General features: G+C 38.9%; 1 protein-coding gene across 1 annotated transcript; it reads left to right on the top strand.

Annotated features, from left to right (window-relative positions):
- On the top strand, positions 3,989–10,778 carry PDE12 (phosphodiesterase 12). The gene is made up of 3 exons (XM_005695819.3): positions 3,989–6,962; positions 8,063–8,141; positions 8,632–10,778. The coding sequence occupies exons 1-3, from the start codon at positions 5,649–5,651 to the stop codon at positions 9,072–9,074; spliced, it is 1,836 nt and encodes a 611-aa protein (XP_005695876.3). The 5' UTR covers positions 3,989–5,648; the 3' UTR covers positions 9,075–10,778.

Below are 19,911 nucleotides of genomic sequence, written 5' to 3'. Positions count from 1 at the left end.
ATCGCCTTTATTGAAAAATCAATTTACCATAATGTAAAGTTTTATTTCTGGACAATCAATTCTGTTCCTTTCATCCCTATGTCTATCTTTATTCCAGTACTACAGTGTCTTGGAAAAATGTTTATACAGTTGACTCTTAAGACAGTTTTGAACTATCCAGTTATATACAGATTTTTTTCACTAAATGTATGTTACAGTACTATGCACGATTGTCAGTTGGCTGAATCAGCAGATGCTAAACAGAGGATCTGGAGAACCGAGTATAAAGTAATACATGGATTTTCATCTGTAATGGGGTAGGGAGGGGGACTGGCGCCCTTAATTCCACATGTTGCTCAGGGGTCAACTATAGTTTTAAATTTGAGTAGTGTTAGTCTTCCAACTTTGTTCTTTTATAAAAAGTAGTAATTTGGACTATTCTAGATACTTTGCATTTCCATATAAAATTTAAGATCAGCCTATCAATTTTTGCAAAAGATACATCTGGGATTTTATTACATATTTTGCTTTGAAAGAAAGAAAAAATATGTTCATTATCTAAACATATTTAATTTGCAGCTTAAAATGCTTCCTTTAAAAGCTCTATTTCTGAGTCTAGGGGTTAGAAATATTATTTATAACCAGATAATTATATTTCACAAAACCTTAATTATTTAAAAGCACCAATGTAATGACACTAAAGTGTGATTCTCTAATACTATACAAAAAATTTTTTTTCTATTTCTTGATAGAAATGTTGACGATGCTAAGAGAACTTATGAGACTAACTTGAAGAGAAGTCGCTCAGTCATGTCCGACTCTTTGCGACCCCATGGGCTGTAGCCTACCAGGCTCCTCTGTCCATGGGATTTTCCAGGCAATAGTACTGGAGTGGATTGCCATTTCCTTCTCTAGGGGATCTTCCCAACCCAGGGATCGAACCCAGGTCTCCCGCATTGTAGACAGACACTGTACCGTCTGAGCCACCAGGGAAGTCCTGAGACTAACTTACTATGCTTTAAACCATGTATTGTTCATTTCAAAATTTAAAGTGAGTGTGCAAGGAAAAGAGTAAAATCTATATGCTGAAGAGTTCTTTATGGAGCTAAACTGTGTTATGTTTTACATAAGTTCTTTGATTTTTCCTTTCAAAATAAGTTTTTCTTTACTGTTACATTAAGATTAATTATACTTATATTAGGGGCTTCCCTGGTGGCTCAGACAGTAAAAAATCTGCCTGCAACATGGAAGACCCAGGTTTGATCCCTGGGTTGGGAAGATCCCCTGGGGAAGGGAATGACTACCCATCCTAATATTCTTGCCTGGAGAATTCCATGAACAGAGGAGTCTGGCGGACTATAGTCTGTGGGGTCTCGAAGAGTCAGGCACAACCAAGTGACTATCACTTTCACTTTTACTATACTTATATTAATTGATATAGCTGCATCTCAATCTTAAAACTGAAAAAATGATACAGGTGTATTATGTATTATACATACTATGCTGTATAGTATTATTAGTATATAATATAATCATTATGTTACAATAAATATTTTAAAATTAAAAAATAGCATTGTTGGTGGGAATGTAAAATGATGCAGGCAGTCTGGAAAACAGTACAGAAATAAAAGTTCCTCAAAAAATGAAAAGAACTACTGATTCAGCATTCCACTTCCAGTTATATATACCTACAAAGGAAACAAAATCAATATCCTAAAATGGTATCTGCATGTTTAGCGTCTAGTGCAGCATTATTTGGGCTGACCCGGTGGTGCTAGTAGTAAAGAACCTACCTGCCAATGCAGGAGACATAAGAGACTCGGGTTCAGTCCCTAGGTCAGGAAGATCCCCTGGAGGAGAGTGTAGCAACCCACTCCAGTATTCTCGACTGGAGAATTCCCATGGACAGAGGAGTCAGGCAAGCTACAGTCCATAGAATCGAAAAGAGTTGGACATGACAATCAACTTAGCACGCATGCCCGCAGCATTATTCACCATAGCCAACACGTGGAAACAACCTAAATGTTAAGTGTCCATTGATGGATGAGTGGGTAAAGGAAATGCAAGATATGAAGATATGATATTGATGTATAGATATATTTAATAGATACATAATGGAATATTTTTCAACCATAAAAAAGGAAATCCTGCCATTGTGACAACAAAGGATAGGTATTATGCTGAATGAAATAAGTCAAACAAAGACAAATACTGTATGATTTCAATTATATGTGGAATCTAAAAAAATGTGATTTGCAGATACAGAGAACAGATGGAGGGGGTTGGATGAAGAAAATGTGTGAAGGTGATCAAAAGGTAAAAAGTTCCAGTTGTGATAAGCAAGTTCTGGAATGGAGTGGACTGTACAGCATGGGGACTACACTATATGTGAAAATTATAAAGGAATAGACCTTGAAAGTTCTCATTACAAGAAAAAAATTGTAACCACTGAGGTAATGAATGTTAATTAAACTTACTGTGGTAATCATTTAGCAATATATACATATGCCAAATCATTATGGTGTACATCTTGGACTAATACCATCTTATATATCAATTATATCTCAATAAAACTCAAAAAAATTTGAAAAGAAACAAATAGAAATTGATCTGTTAGAAAGCAAATAGAAATTATTAAATTTTGAATATATAAGAAAATAGATTACCCTGTAGTGATTATCACCAAATACTACTCAAAATTTCTGAGTGCCATCACTCAAAACTACAGTTTCATGTTGACCTTAAGTTTATAAAAAATAGAAGTATATTAATGATCTATGCCAATTTATTAACTGAAGGTAATTACAAGAAACTGTCTTCACATGCTAATCTCTGCAGATATATTTATAAGTAACAAAAATAATTCCATCAACCATAGCTTTTGATTAGTAAAAGTTAGCTTGTGTTTCTTGGTATGAATTGAGACTGTATGAATAAAATGTTATTTTTTACACTTCTTTAGGTATCAGGGAAAACAAACTATTGGTTCAGTCATCCAATCTCAAATTTCAATTATGTAATTATTACTATGCTACCATTTAGCCTCATAAAAATTTAGCTTCAAATACACCACTTATTATTTTCAAGTCTTTTGAGTTCAAGATAAATTTTCTATGTGAATTTGAGACACTTACAGGAAACTTGCAGAAACTTTCTCTTGAAAGAAATAACAGCAGATAATGAAAAGCAAAGATATGAATGATGGGTATACTACATTCCTTTTGTGTAAAAAAAGTGGGGGAAAGGGTATAAATTCATAAATGTTTGCATATGTATAGGAGTCAGAGTGGGAATATTACCATTTTTCACTGCGGATATGTTTTTACTCTATGAAAAAAAAATTGTTTTTTAACTCAAAAACCAAAAAAAACTCTGAAAGTATGACACTTCAAAGTATCTGTCTCAAACTGGGATTTAAGACTATGCTACAGAGTTAAAGTACATCAGATTACTCTAAAGAAAGTCACATTTTCTAATAGGGTTTTTGTTTCGGGGTTATTTTTGTTGTTGTTTTTGGCACACCTCACAGCTTGCAAGACCTTAGTTCCCCCACCAGGGATTGAATTCAGGCCCTCAGCAGTTAAGGACTTCCCTGCTCAGACGGTAAAGCGTCTGCCTACAATTTGGTTTCAATCCCTGGGTCAGGAAGATCTCCTGGAGAAGGAAATGGCAACCCATTCCAGTATTCTTGCCTGGAAAATCCCATGGACCGAGGAGCCTGGTAGTCTACAGTCCATGGGGTCGCAAAAGGTCGGACATGACTGAGACTTGACTTTCACTTCCAACAGTTAAAGCGTGGACTCCTAACCACTGGACTGCTGGGGAATTCCCACATTTTCTAACAGGGCTCTTATCTTTCTTTAAATAGACTTGATATTCTTTAAATGTCTTTCTTTAATATTGACTGAGTTCTGCAAAGTTGCATGAACAAAAATGCCAGTTCAAAGTTTATATTTGCTAATGTGGGTGCTGTTAGATAAAGACGACCAGGACACCGAAAAGAGTGTCTAACAGGCTTTAATGGGGAAGCGCTCCCAGGCGGGGTTCCTGGACCCCAAGGAGGCAGGTCGAGGAAGTCCGCACCAGGACCGTGTTGGGGGTGGCTCTTATACTTTTGTTGCGAGGGATGGTCAGGCTAGATGGACTGGGGTTCGGATAGGTCGTCAGGCCGAGGCGTCCGGGCTGACAGGTCCTTCTATGTGGCTGGGGTGGGGTGCCTTTAGCCAGCGAAGTGTGCTGTCATTGTTCCCTGGGATCTGGGAGGACCCTTCCGTTAGGGACCTTCTCGCCTCAGGAGAGAGGAGGGGCAGCTCGTCATGGCCCTGGGGTTCGGCCTACAGGTGCTAAGAACTGGAGTACTGAGACTTTCTTCAGGCAGTCAGCTGATACAATGTAATGATTTTTATCCCTTCAGTGTAGCCCCACATTACATACCATCAGGTATCCGGTCACCTCGGCAAATGCTTGCTGCCTTGGGAAAGGGGAGGACAAGAATATAAATTTCAAACGATTGCAAAATTCATCCTTCTTTTAGAAAAAAGGCTTGTTTTCCTCACTGTAAGCCAGGAGAAAAGAGTATGGCTTATTATTAGACACTCAATAAACACTCTAGTTGTAGGAGACGGGAAAGTAGATGCAAACAAATCCTTTGCCATGACGAGAGAATTCTTAATTTCTTCTTTGAATCTTCAAGAGTTGTTTTTTTTTTTCCTTCAGTTAATCACTTAATTATATTTAACACAAAATTTGTCCCTTGAAATAATTTTTTCATGTGGTTTTCAAAGAAACTGCATTCTCATTTCCTTTTACTCACTGGCTAGTCTGTCTCCTGTCATTCATTCAGCAACGTCTGTTTGGCCTTGTGCGCAGTTAACTTAATCTCTTTGGCCCTCATATTTGTATGTTTTCAGCACAGTCACTACTCCCTAATTGGGAGCTATTATAAGGAAATGGCAACCCACTCCAGTACTCTTGCCTAGAAAATTCCATGGATGGAGGAGCCTGGTGGGCTACAGTCCATGGGGTCACAAAGAGTCGGACACCACTGAGCGACTTCACGATATATCGTTCGTAGTTACTACCACAAAATCTCTGCTTCTCGCGTCGGCGCTGGCTCGGCCAGAGATGAACCCACCACACCTCAGAAGAAATTGAGTAACGTTGGGAATGCTGCTGAGAAGTAAGCAACACTTTCCACACCTGAATACAGGCTGGCAATCTGCGTAGAGTTCCCTACGCCCTAGCACAGGGAAGCACCAGAAGGCAAGCGGTTAAAACCCAGGGACCACGCCTGTCTCCTTCGGGGAAGCGAAACCCGTGACATCACCCGCACCACTTCCGGTTTGAGCGCGCCTTCTCTTCCGCCCAACTGCACTTTCGTTAAAATCGTGGAGTCTAAAATTTCCTTCTGGGACCTCTATATTTATGACTCTAGTTAAAGATAAAATTAAGCCAGATGGATTCGAAAAAAGCGTAGCTATGGAGAAAAGAAGTAGGTGACCTGCCCTGGCGAAAGTGCGTGGCGGGAGCTCACTGCACTTTCTCTTCGCCGGCCGGAAGTTGAGGGACTGAATGGATCCCGGAACCGGCGGCTGCGATTTCCCTGTCTCTACTTGACACTTGGCGGTTGCTCAGCCCCAGGTCTTGACAGCCGCTGGGCCACCAGGTTCATGTGGAGGCTCCCAGGTGTCCGCGCCGCGCTTCGTGGGGTCCGCACGGCGGTGGAGCGGCGCAGTCGGACCGAGGCGGCGTCTGAGACCTCGGTGGGCGCGATGGAGCGCGCTGTGGTGCGCTGTGTGCCTTCCGAGCCTAAGCTAAGCCTGTCATTCGCGCTGGCCGACGGCAGCCACAAGAACATGCAGCGCGACCAGAGCGAGCCACTGGGTCGGGCTCTCAGCCGGATCGCTACCAATGCCCTTAAAGGCCACGCTAAAGTAGCCGCCGCCAAGAAGAGCAGGAAGAACCGGCCAAACGCAAGCAGTGGCGTGGCCTGTGCTGGGCCTGGGCCTGAGCCTGAGCCGGCTGCAGCCTGCGAGCCCGTGGTGAAGCTGTACTACCGGGAGGAGGCAGTAGCTGAAGACGTGCTCAATGTGGACGCCTGGCAGGACGGTGCGGTGTTGCAGATTGGTGATGTCAAGTACAAGGTGGAGCGTAACCCACCCACCTTCACCGAGCTACAGTTGCCGCGCTACATCATGGCCGGCTTCCCGGTATGCCCCAAGCTCGGCGTCGAATTTGGGGATCCCACCGGTTCACTCTTTCGCTGGTACAAGGAAACCAAACCCAGAGCGGCGGAGCCTGAGGGCGGATGCCCCTCGTCATCGTCTCCCTCTTCGCCCTCTCCTGGTTGGACCGAGACGGGCGTAGAAGAGCGCGTCTACACCCCGTCAAATGCCGACATCGGGCTACGGCTCAAGCTTCATTGCACTCCGGGCAATGGGCAGCGCTTCGGGCCAAGCCGGGAGTTGGAAAGTGTGTGTCCAGTGGAGGCTGGGCCCGGCACCTGCACCTTTGACCACCGGCATCTCTACACAAAGAAGGTGACGGACGACGCTCTCATCCGCACAGTTTCCTACAACATTCTGGCTGACACATACGCCCAGACTGAGTTCTCGCGGACGGTCCTGTACCCATACTGTGCCCCTTACGCTTTGGAACTCGACTACCGCCAGAACCTTATCCAAAAGGAGCTCACGGGCTACAACGCCGACCTCATCTGTTTGCAGGAAGTTGACCGCTGCGTGTTTACAGACAGCTTGGTGCCGGCTCTCGAGGCCTTTGGGCTGGAGGGCGTGTTTCGAATCAAGCAGCATGAAGGCCTGGCCACTTTCTACCGAAAGTCCAAGTTCAGCCTCCTTAGCCAGCATGACATTGCTTTCCATGAAGCCCTGCAGTCCGACCCACTTCACAAAGAACTGCTGGAGAAACTAGCTTTGTATCCATCAGCGCAAGAAAGGGTGCTCCAGAGGTCTTCTGTCGTTCAGGTAAAGTGACTTCGCCAGTCTCTGTACATACTCGTTCTGGAAGGGGTGCCAGGGGTGGGGGTGCTTATAGTAGAGATGAAACTAGACCAGACTCTACTGAAAAGTGTTTGCTCTTGAATCTTAAGCACGTCATTTAGCCTTCATTCATTCATTGAGCAAATACTGAGTACCTGAAATGCGCCCTGCACGCTTCAGGTTACCTTGAAAAAAGACGTGCTTACGATTTCGTGTATTTAGCTAAATAAGAAAATTTAGTAGCTAATATTTTCTTATTACTTACCAAACACTGGTGACACATTTTGAAGAACTTCAAATTTAAGTCTCCAGCATGTTTTACGAAGTGCTCCATCAGTTCAGTTCAGTTCAGTTGCTCAGTCGTGTCCGACTCTTTGCGACCCCATGAATCGCAGCACGCCAGGCCTCCCTGTCCATCACCATCTCCCGGAGTTCACTCAGACTCACGTCCATCGAGTCCGTGATGCCATAAATATTAGCTTTTAATTTTGGCTCATAGTAATCCTGCTATTCCCGTTTTATAGATGTTACTCTGAAACTCTGTCCATTCTTTAGGTGACTGGATTTGTTCATATTAAGAAGAGTAGCTTCAATTTTTTTGAGCACCTACTGTGTATCATGCATCTCTGAGTAAGCTCATTTAATTGAATTCACACAATTAAATTTTCTCTTTGAAGTGGATGATATTGCTTCTTTTTCACTCATGATGAAGCTGGTTTAGGAAAAAGAAATGTCACTCTCCAGGTCACACTGCTATAAATGGTACAGTGGGTATTCAAAGATACTTCTGCCTGACTCCTATGCCTACACTTACCACTTAAAAACACCGTCTCCAACCTTAGTGTTACCATCTGAACTGTATTCATGCTACCTCTATATGTTGGGTTATTAAAATATTATGCTGAATCCCATTGATGTATATTCCAAAATTTTAAAGTTAAGTTTCATAATTTCTATCATACTTCATCAGCAGGGAAGGTTTTGGAATAAAATGTCAGTTCATCATATAGTCTTAGATTAAAAAAATTTTTTTTCTTTCAGAGCAGGAAATAGAAACTGAAGTCAGCATTTTCTGTTTATCTTAGGTTTCTGTTCTTCAGTCTACAAAGGACTCTTCTAAAAAGATATGTGTTGCGAATACCCATCTCTACTGGCACCCCAAAGGTAGGTTTTGTTGATTTTCACAAGTGGCTTGAACATGGTAACTTAAAGTTGGTAAAAGTTGTTTTACACAAATACATTTTTTCTTTGTCAAAATATAGTTTATAACACAGTACTGTACAATTTAAGGTATATGGCATAATGACTTATATGTATTGCAAAATGATTATCACAATAAGTTAACATCCATAATCTCATATAAACACCCAAAAAAAGTTTTTTTTCCTTGTGATGAGAACTTCTGGGATTTACTCCCTTAGTAGCTTTCAAATATACCATACAACAGTATTAACTATAGCCATTATGTTGTGTATTAATTACCCAATATCATTAATCTTGAAACTTGAAATTTTACATATACATTTAACCACCTTCCTCCAGTTCCTCCTCATACATACAAATAAATATCCTGAATGTTACCCAGATACTATAATTTGTGGGGTTTTAATTTTTTTTAAAGACAGGTTAACATTAGTGTTTTTTATGTTCCTAGGTGGGTACATTCGTCTCATTCAAATGGCAGTAGCCTTGGCTCACATTAGGCATGTCTCTTGTGATCTGTATCCTGGCATACCAGTTATATTTTGTGGGGACTTTAATAGTACCCCATCAACAGGAATGTATCACTTTGTCATCAACGGCAGCATTGCAGAGGATCATGAAGACTGGACTTCCAATGGGGAAGAGGAACGATGCAACATGTCTCTTAGCCATTTCTTCAAACTGAAAAGTGCTTGTGGTGAACCTGCTTACACAAATTACGTTGGTGGCTTTCATGGCTGTCTGGATTATATTTTCATTGACTTAAATGCTTTAGAGGTTGAACAGGTGATTCCATTACCTAGTCACGAAGAAGTTACCACCCACCAAGCCTTACCTAGTGTTTCCCATCCCTCTGATCACATAGCACTTGTATGTGATTTAAAATGGAAATAGATTGTGTCTAATAGAATTTAAATCTGCTTTAGTAGGAGATTTAATATGAATCAGAGTTTATGCATAACTTTCAAAGAGGAAAATTAGACACTAAGGTAAAATATTCTTATCTGTTAGTTATGCTCTAGTGTCTTCATTACATGACTGTCATAATGTTTGCATAATACAGTTTCTCTACCCTTTTTTTCCTACACTTGGAGGAAAAACAAAAATATTTATGGCTGGCAGGAAGAACACTGTGTACATTTTATAAGTACTTTTTTTTGCTAATTAAGAATTTTGTAAAGAAAAAAAAAACCTGAATGATCTTGTAATTTTTCTATCATAACACAATTCAGATTAAATGATGTATATATAATTAGGGGGAGAGCACATACAAGTTGGAAGTGAGAGAACTTACGTTCTAACACAAGGAAGGAATAACATTAGGGCCTGTCTCTACCTCAGTTTGGATGGCAATTTGATACAACTTCAGAGCTTTAACAAAAAAGTACACCATTACCAATTCCTATTGGTTTTCATCTTTTATTTTTCAATTAACATAAGGTATTTTCACTGTCTTATTTTTAGGATTTGATTTTTAGTGTATGGCATAAATGGACATACTTATGGTCCCATCCTTACTGCAGCTCATCTTAACTTTTAGGATGTAAGCACAATTTAGTATTCAAAGTGAACAGTAACACTGTCAACTTGATCCTATTGTCCGTAACACTCTTGCCCATGGAAAATGTTCATAAATCAACAGGTTATTTGACCCTATCGTATTAGGTATTAGGAGAATAGCACAATGCATTACTTTTGAAAAACTGCCTACTGATATGGGCTTGAAATAGTGGATGAACCACGGAGTATTTCTGTGCTGCAAGTATTTTTGAAATTGTTGGTTTTTCTAAATAGGAGAAAGGGAGAGTAGTAATGGCGTTTTTGAGCATCTCTGAAATAAACGTATAGACTTGAATATTATATTATAGCTTGAGTTACAGGAAAACATTGTATATGTAATTTATATACTGTAAAATTTTTTTTAATATGAAGCCAAATTCTTGAAAATTACAAATTATAGTTTTACTGATTAGAGTCTGGCTGATTAGTAACTAAACTTTTCTAACTCAGTTATCACCATACTTTATTTGTAATGCTTTAGCTGCAGCCTCATGTTCAGGATAACCATGTCATCTTGTATTTCTGCATTTAACTTCTAGCTTAGATAACTAGAGCTCACTTAAACCAGAGCTCTGAGTTTCCAGTCATGAAGCCCATTGTTCCATCTTCTTTAATCTCTAAGCCTGGTAAGAACTTTCCTCTTTCGATGAAGTAGCCTGCATTTTCATATTCTGCTCACTATCCAGTGCATTGTTTACTCTTAGTAATTTTGAAAATGAGAGGGTTTTACCTGCACTTCATATTGAACCTTGAAGTGCTTAAAAGTACTTGAAGCAAAAAATTAAGGTGGCAGTTTTTTGGGATCTTGTTTAGAAAAAGCTATAAATGAAAAATTGAAGCTACCAAATTGTGCCTTCCTAAATAGCATTTTAAAAGCATTTTAACATCAGTTTACAGATACAAACTATATTGAAGCCAGAATCTGATTCTTTTGCAATTTTTTTTTCCGTTTTAAATTTGGTTTTGATTTCGTTTCAAACAAACATATTGACAGACTTTGACAGTAAGCTGAGAAAACAACAAGCTGAGAAACAGAAAGTGTAATGTGACGTCCTCATGCCCATGAGAAAAACATACAAGTCCTGTATTATTAATAACACTACAGCTAGCTATATTGAACTCTGGTCACAAAAATTCTACATACTTGTTAAACATCCACATCCTGATTCTTCAGATTTAGTGTTTGCTGACTAGACAATGATCACACGGGCATTTCAGAATATTAGAATATAGAGTAGTATTTTGAAGTGCCACATACTCTGGTCAAACCTCTAGCCTACAACCACGTTCATACAGTTAGTCCAAAGTTGTGCTGCCACTGTCGTGTCCCACTCTGACCCCCATGGACAGTAGCCCACCAGGCTCCTCTGTCCATGGAATTTTCCAGGCACAAATACTGGATTGGATTGCCATTTCCTTTTCCAGGGTGTTTTTCTGGCCCAGGGATCAAACCTGCATCTCCTTCACTGGCAGGTGGATTCTTTACCACTGTGCCACCTGGGAAGCCCAAAGTTAGGGAACACTAAGAAAACTGTGACTCAGACAGTAAAGCGTCTGCCTACAATGCAGGAGACCCGGTTTCAATCCCTGGCTGGGGAAGATCCCCTGGAGAAAGAAATGGCACCCCACTCCAATACTCTTGCCTGGAAAATCCCATGGACGGAGACGCCTGGTAGGCTACAGTCCATGGGGTCGCAAAGAGTCGGACACGACTGAGCGACTTCACTTTCACGGAAACTGTATAAATAGTATACCAAAATGTCCTTGTATGTGGGTTAGAATAAAGTGTTATTTCAGAAATTTTTAAGTATTTAAAGCCATCTCTGTGATTGAATTTCTCTATTACATTTGGGTTTTTTAGTACATGTAATTAAATACGGAAAGTCGAGCGATTCTGGTGAATCAGATGGTACTATGAAACTGGCAAAGTACAATGTACTAGCAAGAACTTGTTTTTACTATAGGAATTAATGTTTTGAAATTTTATATTATTGATTACAAACTATAATACTTGAGAACACTGTAGAATACATTATTCCTGTTAAATGAATTCTTAAACAGTTGCCACTCAGACATAAAAACCGGTAGTTTATAATTCATTAGCGAACAAACCATTTCTGGCTATCATGTGATGTTCTTTAAATTCTAGAAACTAAAATCAGTTGTTACAAATTTTCAAGAATTTTACTCATCGGTGACTTTTTTGAGTCATCAAAATGTAGTTTCAGCTCAAGGTGGATCTCTGAGGAATATAACTCAGGTAGAGAAGTCCAAAGAATGCTACTGTGGGGAAATCTCCCTGGGGGAAACTGATAGCTTTAGATCTCATATTTTCCAGCTATGAAATGCAGGCAGAAATTCCCTACAAACTAGTTTGAGGCAAAACCAAAACCCATATATAATGAAAGACAGAATTGCACTATTAGTTTATTGTTAAGACCTACATAACAACTGAATAGGGAAAATCTTTTCTCTAAAATAAGAGCCAACTAGTTTTCCAAATGTAATAAAAAATTTAAATCCCCACGTTTAAACATGGGGATTTGCTGGTGGTCCAATGGTTAGGATTCTGGGTTTTCACTGCTTGAGGGCCTGGGTTCTAACCCTGGTCAGGGAACTAAAATCTCACAAGCCAGGCAAAGAAAAAAAATTGAAAGATTTGAAAATTTTAACATTTTGCTCAATGTAATACTAAGGAAATGTAATTTAGATTCCATTTTGGAAAGGGAAACAATATTAAGAGGATTAATTGATTTGGGTAATATTCAAATTCTGTTGTCCCACTTTATGAGAAAGTACATGCTTTTAACATTGAAGGTTTAAGAGCTGTTATTAACTTGGGTAACTTTTTTTAGGCACTAACTTCAGAATAACAATACTACATTCTGAGATGATACCAAAACATTTTTTAAACAGGTGAAATTCATGTAAGACTAACCATTTTAAAGTATATAATTCCATTGTATTGTGTACATTCACGATGTTGTGTGGCTACTATCTGTTAACCACTTTCAAAACGTTTTAATCACCCCCATAAGAAATTCCATACCCATTAATTTACTCTTACCCTCCATCCCCTGGCACATACTTATCTGCTTTCTGCCTCACTGGACTTCCCTATTCTGGATAGTTCATATAGATGGAATCATACACTATGTCACTTTTTGTCTGGCTTCTTTCAGTTAGCCTGTGTTCATCCATGTTGTATGCATCAGCATTTCATTCCTTTGTATAGTGGAATAATATTTATTGTATGGGTACACCATATTTTGTTTGTACAAATGGACATTTTGGTTGTTTCTACATTTTGGCTATTGTGAATAAGGCTTATAAACATTTACAAGTTTTGTTTCAACAGCTATTTCAGTTCTTTTGGTTATATTCCTACAAGTAGATTGCTAGTCCATATGGCAGTTCTACTTAGAAACTTTCTGAGAAAATGCCAAAATGATTTCCAGAGCAGCCACATTTTTTACATTCCCCAGCAATACACACATTCTCATCAACCTATTCACTTTTTAGTCATGCAAGTGGATGTGAATTGGTATATCTACCATTTTTAACTTTAGTCTAAGCTCAATAAAGGACAGAAATGGTATGGACCTAACAGAAGCAGAAGATATTAAGAAGAGGTGGCAAGAATACACAGAAGAACTGTACAAAAAATATCTTCACGACCCAGATAATCGCGATGGTGTGATCACTCATCTAGAGCCAGACATCCTGGAATGTGAAGTCAAGTGGGCCTTAGAAAGCATCACTATGAACAAAGCTAGTAGAGGTGATGGAATTCCAGTTGAGCTCTTTCAAATCCTGGAAGATGATGCTGTGAAAGTGCTGCACTCAATATGCCAGCACATTTGGAAAACTCAGCAGTGGCCACAGGACTGGAAAAGGTCAGTTTTCATTCCAATCCCAAAGAAAGGCAATGCCAAAGAATGCTCAAACTACCGCACAATTGCACTCTTCTCACATGCTAGTAAAGTAATGCTCAAAATTCTCTAAGCCAGGCTTCAGTAGTACGTGAACATGAACTCCCAGATGTTCAAGCTGGTTTTAGAAAAGGCAGAGGAACCAGAGATCAAATTGCCAACATCCGCTGGATCATGGAAAAAGCCGGAGAGTTCCAGAAAAACATCTACTTCGGCTTTATTGACTATGCCAAAGCCTTTGACTGTGTGGATCACAATAAACTGTGGAAAATTCTTCAAGAGATGGAAATACCAGACCACCTGACCTGCCTCTTGAGAAACCTACATGTGGGTCAGGAAGCAACAGAACTGGACATGGAACAACAGACTGGTTCCAAATAGGAAAAGGAGTACGTCAAGGTTGTATATTGTCACCCTGCTTATGTAACTTATATGCAGAGTACATCATGAGAAACTGGGCTGAAAGAAGCACAAGCTGGAATCAAGATTGCTGGGAGAAATATCAATAGCCTCAGATATGCAGATGACACCACCCTTATGGCAGAAAGTGAAGAACTAAAGAGCCTCTTGATGAAAGTGAGAGAGGAGTGAAAAAGTTGGCTTAAAGCTCAACATTCAGAAAACGAAGATCGTGGCATCTGGTCCCATCACTTCATGGGAAATAGATGGGGAAACAGTGGAAACAGTGTCAGACTTTATTTTGGGGGGCTTCAAAATCACTGCAGATGGTGACTGCAGCCATGAAATTAAAAGACGCTTACTCCTTGGAAGGAAAGTTATGACCAACCTAGATAGCATATTAAAAAGCAGAGACATTACTTTGCCAACAAAGGTCCATCTAGTCAAGGCTATGGTTTTTCCAGTGGTCATGTATGGATGTGAGAGTTGGACAGTGAAGAAAGCTGAGTGCCAAAGAACTGATGCTTTTGAACTGTGGTGTTGGAGAAGACTCTTGAGAGTCCCTTGGACTGCAAGGAGATCCAACGAGTCCATCCTAAAGGAGATCAGTCCTGGGTGCTCTTTGGAAGGACTGATGCTAAAGCTGAAACTTCAATACTTTGGCCACCTCATGCGAAGAGTTGACTCATTGGAAAAGACCCTAATGCTGAGAGGGATTGGGAGCAGGAGGAGAAGGGGACACCAGAGGATGAGATGGCTGGATGCCATCACTGACTCGATGGACATGACTTTGGGTGAACTCCGGGAGTTGGTGATGGACAGGGAGGCCTGGCGTGCTGCAATTCATGGGGTCACAAAGAGTCGGACATGACTGAGCAACTGAACTAAATGAATGATGTTTCAGTCATAAACAAATCACAAGTGTATTACCCTATCAGTAATTTTTTCCCAGAGGAGTCATCTTGAACTTTTTACTTACAAGCTTGTGTCAAGCAAGCAAAATCAATCTCATTTTCTTTTGAAGAAATTTGGAAAAACATTAAAAAAAAAAAAAAAGTCTGGAGTATACATAAATTAGAAAAGAAGCCTAAGATAACCAAAAAAAAAATTCACTTGAAAAATGTGAGTCTACTTCAGTACATTTAGAGAATGAACTTAACTCATGTTGTCTTTTAAATGGTTTCACCATGCTACACTGTTACCTACTGCTTTTTAAATCCCAGTTTTGGTTCACAGTAGTAGATAGCAATGTCTAAATATCAATTCCTGAGAAACTGAGATGGCCATTGCTAAATGTAATTTACCAAGTTTATAATACATAATCATTAAAAAACTATTAAAAAATCTCACTTTGAAAAGAAAACCTTAAATTCAAGGTAAGCTTTAAACACACATTAAAAAAAACTGAGCTAATATGACACTGAAAATTATATGCAAAAAACTACTTTGAAAGTTGGCCATCTTCAGTGTATTGAATCATATTGAAGCCAGATGATAAAATAGTATTTTACATATAATCTTTAAAATGTAGGCCTTAAAAATACTAAATCTTTCAGCTTATTGACTGATGCCACCCTCAAACAGCAACTGCCAGCTAAATTCATTCTATGATAAAACTGTAGGTTGTTCAAAACTGATGTTAACATTGTGTTAAGCTTTTACTCACAATTTTCATTAAGAAACTTCACTAGAAAACAAGCTGAATCACTAATCTCCATCTTCTGCCCATTTTGTGTTGATTGTAGGTCAAAGATTTTATATAATGTAATCCATTCATTGCCCAGTAACTCACTTCAATGATGTTACACTAGTGTTGTTGTGTATCTCCTTAAGGTACTTATTTCTAGTTGGCATTTTTGCTGGTTTCACTTCATTTGTATTCTTTTATAATTGAACATGGTTCAATAGGTAATTGGATAGGCTTTATTTAGTTGGCTGTCTTATACTGAATGAACAGTATACATACTTCTAAAATATATTGCATTTAAACTTTATTTTTCCTAGAGTAATTTGAAGAAATAGTTTATCTATCCGGAGATAAAATTTAGAAATAACACCACTTTTTGGCGGAAAACCAGCTTTAAGTGTGGTGTTTTAAATAATTAAGGCAAAGAATATTTCTGCTAAAGCTATAGAATTAAGTACTGTAAATAATGTAACTATGTTACCCCTTTTCATATCATTACATACCTAAAAGAAATCTGGCTTTTTGCATCCTGGCTTGGGTCCCTTTTCTTTATCCTAAATGAAAGAATCCCACAATGCTTCGCTCTTTCAATACAAAATTGATCTTTTCCTCTTGAAGAGGTTTTCGTCACTGCATGTCAAGTCAGTCGACAAGGACTGGCTACAGAAAGAAACCCCATACTCATCAGCAGACACTCCCAACCCCCATCCCCTCTGGTCCTGGCAAGCACTTAGTTCTCTGTCTCTTTGGATTTGCCTATTCTATACTTTCCACATAGGTGAAATAACAGGGGTCTTTTTTAACTGGCCTCACTTATTTTTAAGGTTCTTTCAAGTTGTAATATTTATCAGTACTTCACTACTTTTTATGAGGAATAATATTCTTTGAATGGACATAACTACATTTTATCTATTCAGCTGATGGATATTTGGGTTGCTTCTACATCTTGGCTTCTATGAGTAATACTGTACATTTGTATTCAAGTTTCTGAATGGACATGTTTTCATTTCTCTTGGACATATATCTAGGAGTGGATCTGCTGGATCATATGAAGTGTTTTAACATTTTGAAAAACTGTCAGACTGCTATCCAAAGCAGTTGCAGCATTTTGTATTTTCACCAGCAATCCAAGAGGATTTCAATTTTTCCACATCATCACTGGTATTTTACTGTCTTTTAATTACAGCTATCCTAGTGAGTGGCATGTTATTGTGATTATGATTTGCATTTCACTAATGGCTAATAATGTTGAGCATAATTTTATGTGTTTACTGGCCATTTATTTGTCATTGGAGCCCATTTTCAAGAACTGACTTTCTACTGTTGATCATCCTTCTTTAAAAAAAAGAAAAATCGTATCTCACCTCTCAAGGCTTATACAGAAGGCAAACCTTGCTCAGTCTGTGCTTAACATATCCCTGTTGGTAGAATGGCACTCAACTCAGCTTAAAGAGAAACACTGCCATCAAAGTACTTGGTCAGTTCGAGAGCTAGCTCTCAGCCTGCAGATGGCAGTGCTAAGCCCCAGGACTCCAGTCCATTGTAACAGAAAAAGCATACCATGAGAACAGCACAGAAATCCCTGACAAGAAGGTACCTGCCTCCACTGTCCTTTTAAAACATACAGGCAAGGACTTCCCTGGTGACTCAGTAGCAAAGAATTCTGTCAATGCAGGAGACAACAGTTCGTTCGATCCCTGATCCAGTAAGATCCCACATGCTGCAGAGCCAAATAAGCCCTAGGCCTTGGCACCGCAACTATTGAGTCTGTGCTCTAGAGCCCAGGAGCCACAGGTGCTGACGCCGGTGCACCCCTAGAGCCCACGCTGCGCAACAAGAGAAGCCACCACAACTGGAGAGCAGTCCCAGCAATGAAGACCCAGTACAGGCGAAAAAACCCACATAGGCATCAACTAACTCATACAGCCGGCTTGTTTTTTTACATGAGTTCAGAGTATTGCTTCTGCTACTGATTCCTCACAATCTTTGTTACTAGAATATAACATTTTATATAGTTTGTGGAAATAACTAAGACAAAAGGATATTTGTCCAAAAGTAACACAGTGAGAAACAAACTCAGTCAAGTAACTTTCCAATGTAGTAACTTCTGTACCTAAATACAATGTCACAATGTATATGCTAGAAGAAACTTATCAAATATATGTCTGAGCTTAAATAATTCTCAGGGGTAAATTTTAACACTAAGTCCTAATCAATTATTAATGTTCATATTAATGTAGACTTTAAAGTAACATATCTTTACTTACTTTAATGAGATTAAAAACGTAGCGCTAGGGAACTCCCTGGGGATCCAGTGGTTAGGACTCCCTGCTTCCTCTGCAAGGGGCATGGCTTCATCTCTGACTGGACAACTAGGATCCCACATGGTGCAGCCAAAAGCAAGCAGCACAGAAGCCGATGACGTTAGAAACGAGACGTCAACAGACAAAATCACCTACACTGAAAGCTGGTTCTTTGAAAAGATGAATAAGATTGTTAATTTTTTAGCCAGACTGAGACGGACCCATTACCTATCAGAAATCAAAAGTGTGGTCATTACTTCCCAGCAAGTATCTGGAAATAATTACTACATATGAGATAATTCTGTATATACACTAAAGAAAATGAAGTCTCAGTAAAGGAGATACTGATAATCTGGAAAATTAAAATGTTCACTAAATTATTTTCCATGAAAAATACATAAGGTAAAGGGGGGAAATCCATGGAAATAAATCTGCAACAAAGTAACAGTATCACCACAGAAAAGCAAGTCAATGACAGGTTAAGATAAAAGAGAATGTGGAGTATTATGGACAGAAAATGGTTCTATCCTCAACTAATGCTGCTAGCCAGCTTTTAAAGGAACCACAATTCCTCTTCAGTTTCCGTGTTAACATACTTAACAATTACTAGACAGAATACTTTATAGTCTATGGGTACAATCAACTGTTCTGTATAAGACAAGGGTCACAAAGACCTCTTTTTGATGGATCAACACTAAGTTTAAAATCTATGTAAACAGTAAGCATTGAATATAGGTACTGATCATGTCAGTAAACCACACAGTGAAAGGTGATTTTGTAAGTCTGCATTGTTTTCAAAAAATGTTAGCACAGTGAAAGGCATTTTAGGGATTCTTTCAATTTACACTTCTCAATTGTTTACTCACTTCTACATGGAAAAAAAAAAAAAAACTTCTCAACTTAAAAACAAAACCAAGAAACTACCACCAAGACTGAAGAAAAACAGTATTTCTTGGGGGTAAAAATATGCCAAGTCGGCAAGTTAATGTTTGAAAAACAAAAAGGGGACTTCCCTGACGGTCCAGTGGTTAAGACTCCACACTTCCAATGCAGGGGGTGCAGGTTCAGACTGGCCCTATTGAGAGAGCTATGATCCCAAATGCTAAGCATCACAGTCAAAAAGTAAAATAAGTAAGAATAAGCAATCACGCAAATCTTTATAAAGCCCATTTAGTGAAAACTAGGCAATTTTACATTTCTAGTGCAGTCATTTCCAACAATGGTGTAGTAACAGCTGCCAGATGCTAAAAGTAAGATTATATGGATTCTCTTTATTCTGTCTTCAGAGTTCATGAAAGCAGTCTTGACTTAACTTGGTTTAGTTTTTTTAATGTAACAGTGTTAATTTAACTATGATCCCATCACTGAACCTACTGTAGTTTTGCATCTCCTAGTTGAGCCCCATAAAACCACTCACACTATTTACCCTATCCAAATTTTATTCAAGAAATAAGACCTTTCTTATTCAGAAGGAAGAAGCTAAGAGAAGTTAAATTTAAATAACACAAGTTTTCCATACATTTTTCTCCCGGCAACCCGTTTGACAACTTTTCTAATTTTCACTTTGTCCAGTTTTTTTTTACAATTCAAAAATACACATTATTTTACAAGCATGTATTTGGTTCTGAAAGTAAGATTCCAATACATAAATTTATCTAATCCATTAATAATCATATAAATTCAAGGTCTATAAAATATATAAATTATAGTCAAAAACCAAGTTACTCATTCGGTTACCAAGTTGAGTTCTTAGTAACTTCATAGATTAAGTTCATGAGGTACATACCTTATGTCAAAGAATTAGTCACTTTCTGCAGAAGTTCTGAAATTTGTGACACTAAAAAAGAAAG

Source organism: Capra hircus, chromosome 22, assembly GCF_001704415.2.
Source record: "Capra hircus breed San Clemente chromosome 22, ASM170441v1, whole genome shotgun sequence".
NCBI lineage: Eukaryota > Metazoa > Chordata > Mammalia > Artiodactyla > Bovidae > Capra > Capra hircus.
The sequence above is the reverse complement of the archived record's forward strand: the minus strand, read 5'-3'. Positions and strand labels throughout refer to the sequence as shown.

Bases quoted from the DNA above. Each gene is read 5' to 3' on its own strand.
- PDE12 (XM_005695819.3), top strand. From the start codon at position 5,649: ATGTGGAGGCTCCCAGGTGTCCGCGCCGCGCTTCGTGGGGTCCGCACG. The intron at 6,963-8,062 runs GTAAAGTGACTT...TGTTTATCTTAG, and splicing joins AGAGGTCTTCTGTCGTTCAG to GTTTCTGTTCTTCAGTCTAC. The intron at 8,142-8,631 runs GTAGGTTTTGTT...TTATGTTCCTAG, and splicing joins TCTCTACTGGCACCCCAAAG to GTGGGTACATTCGTCTCATT.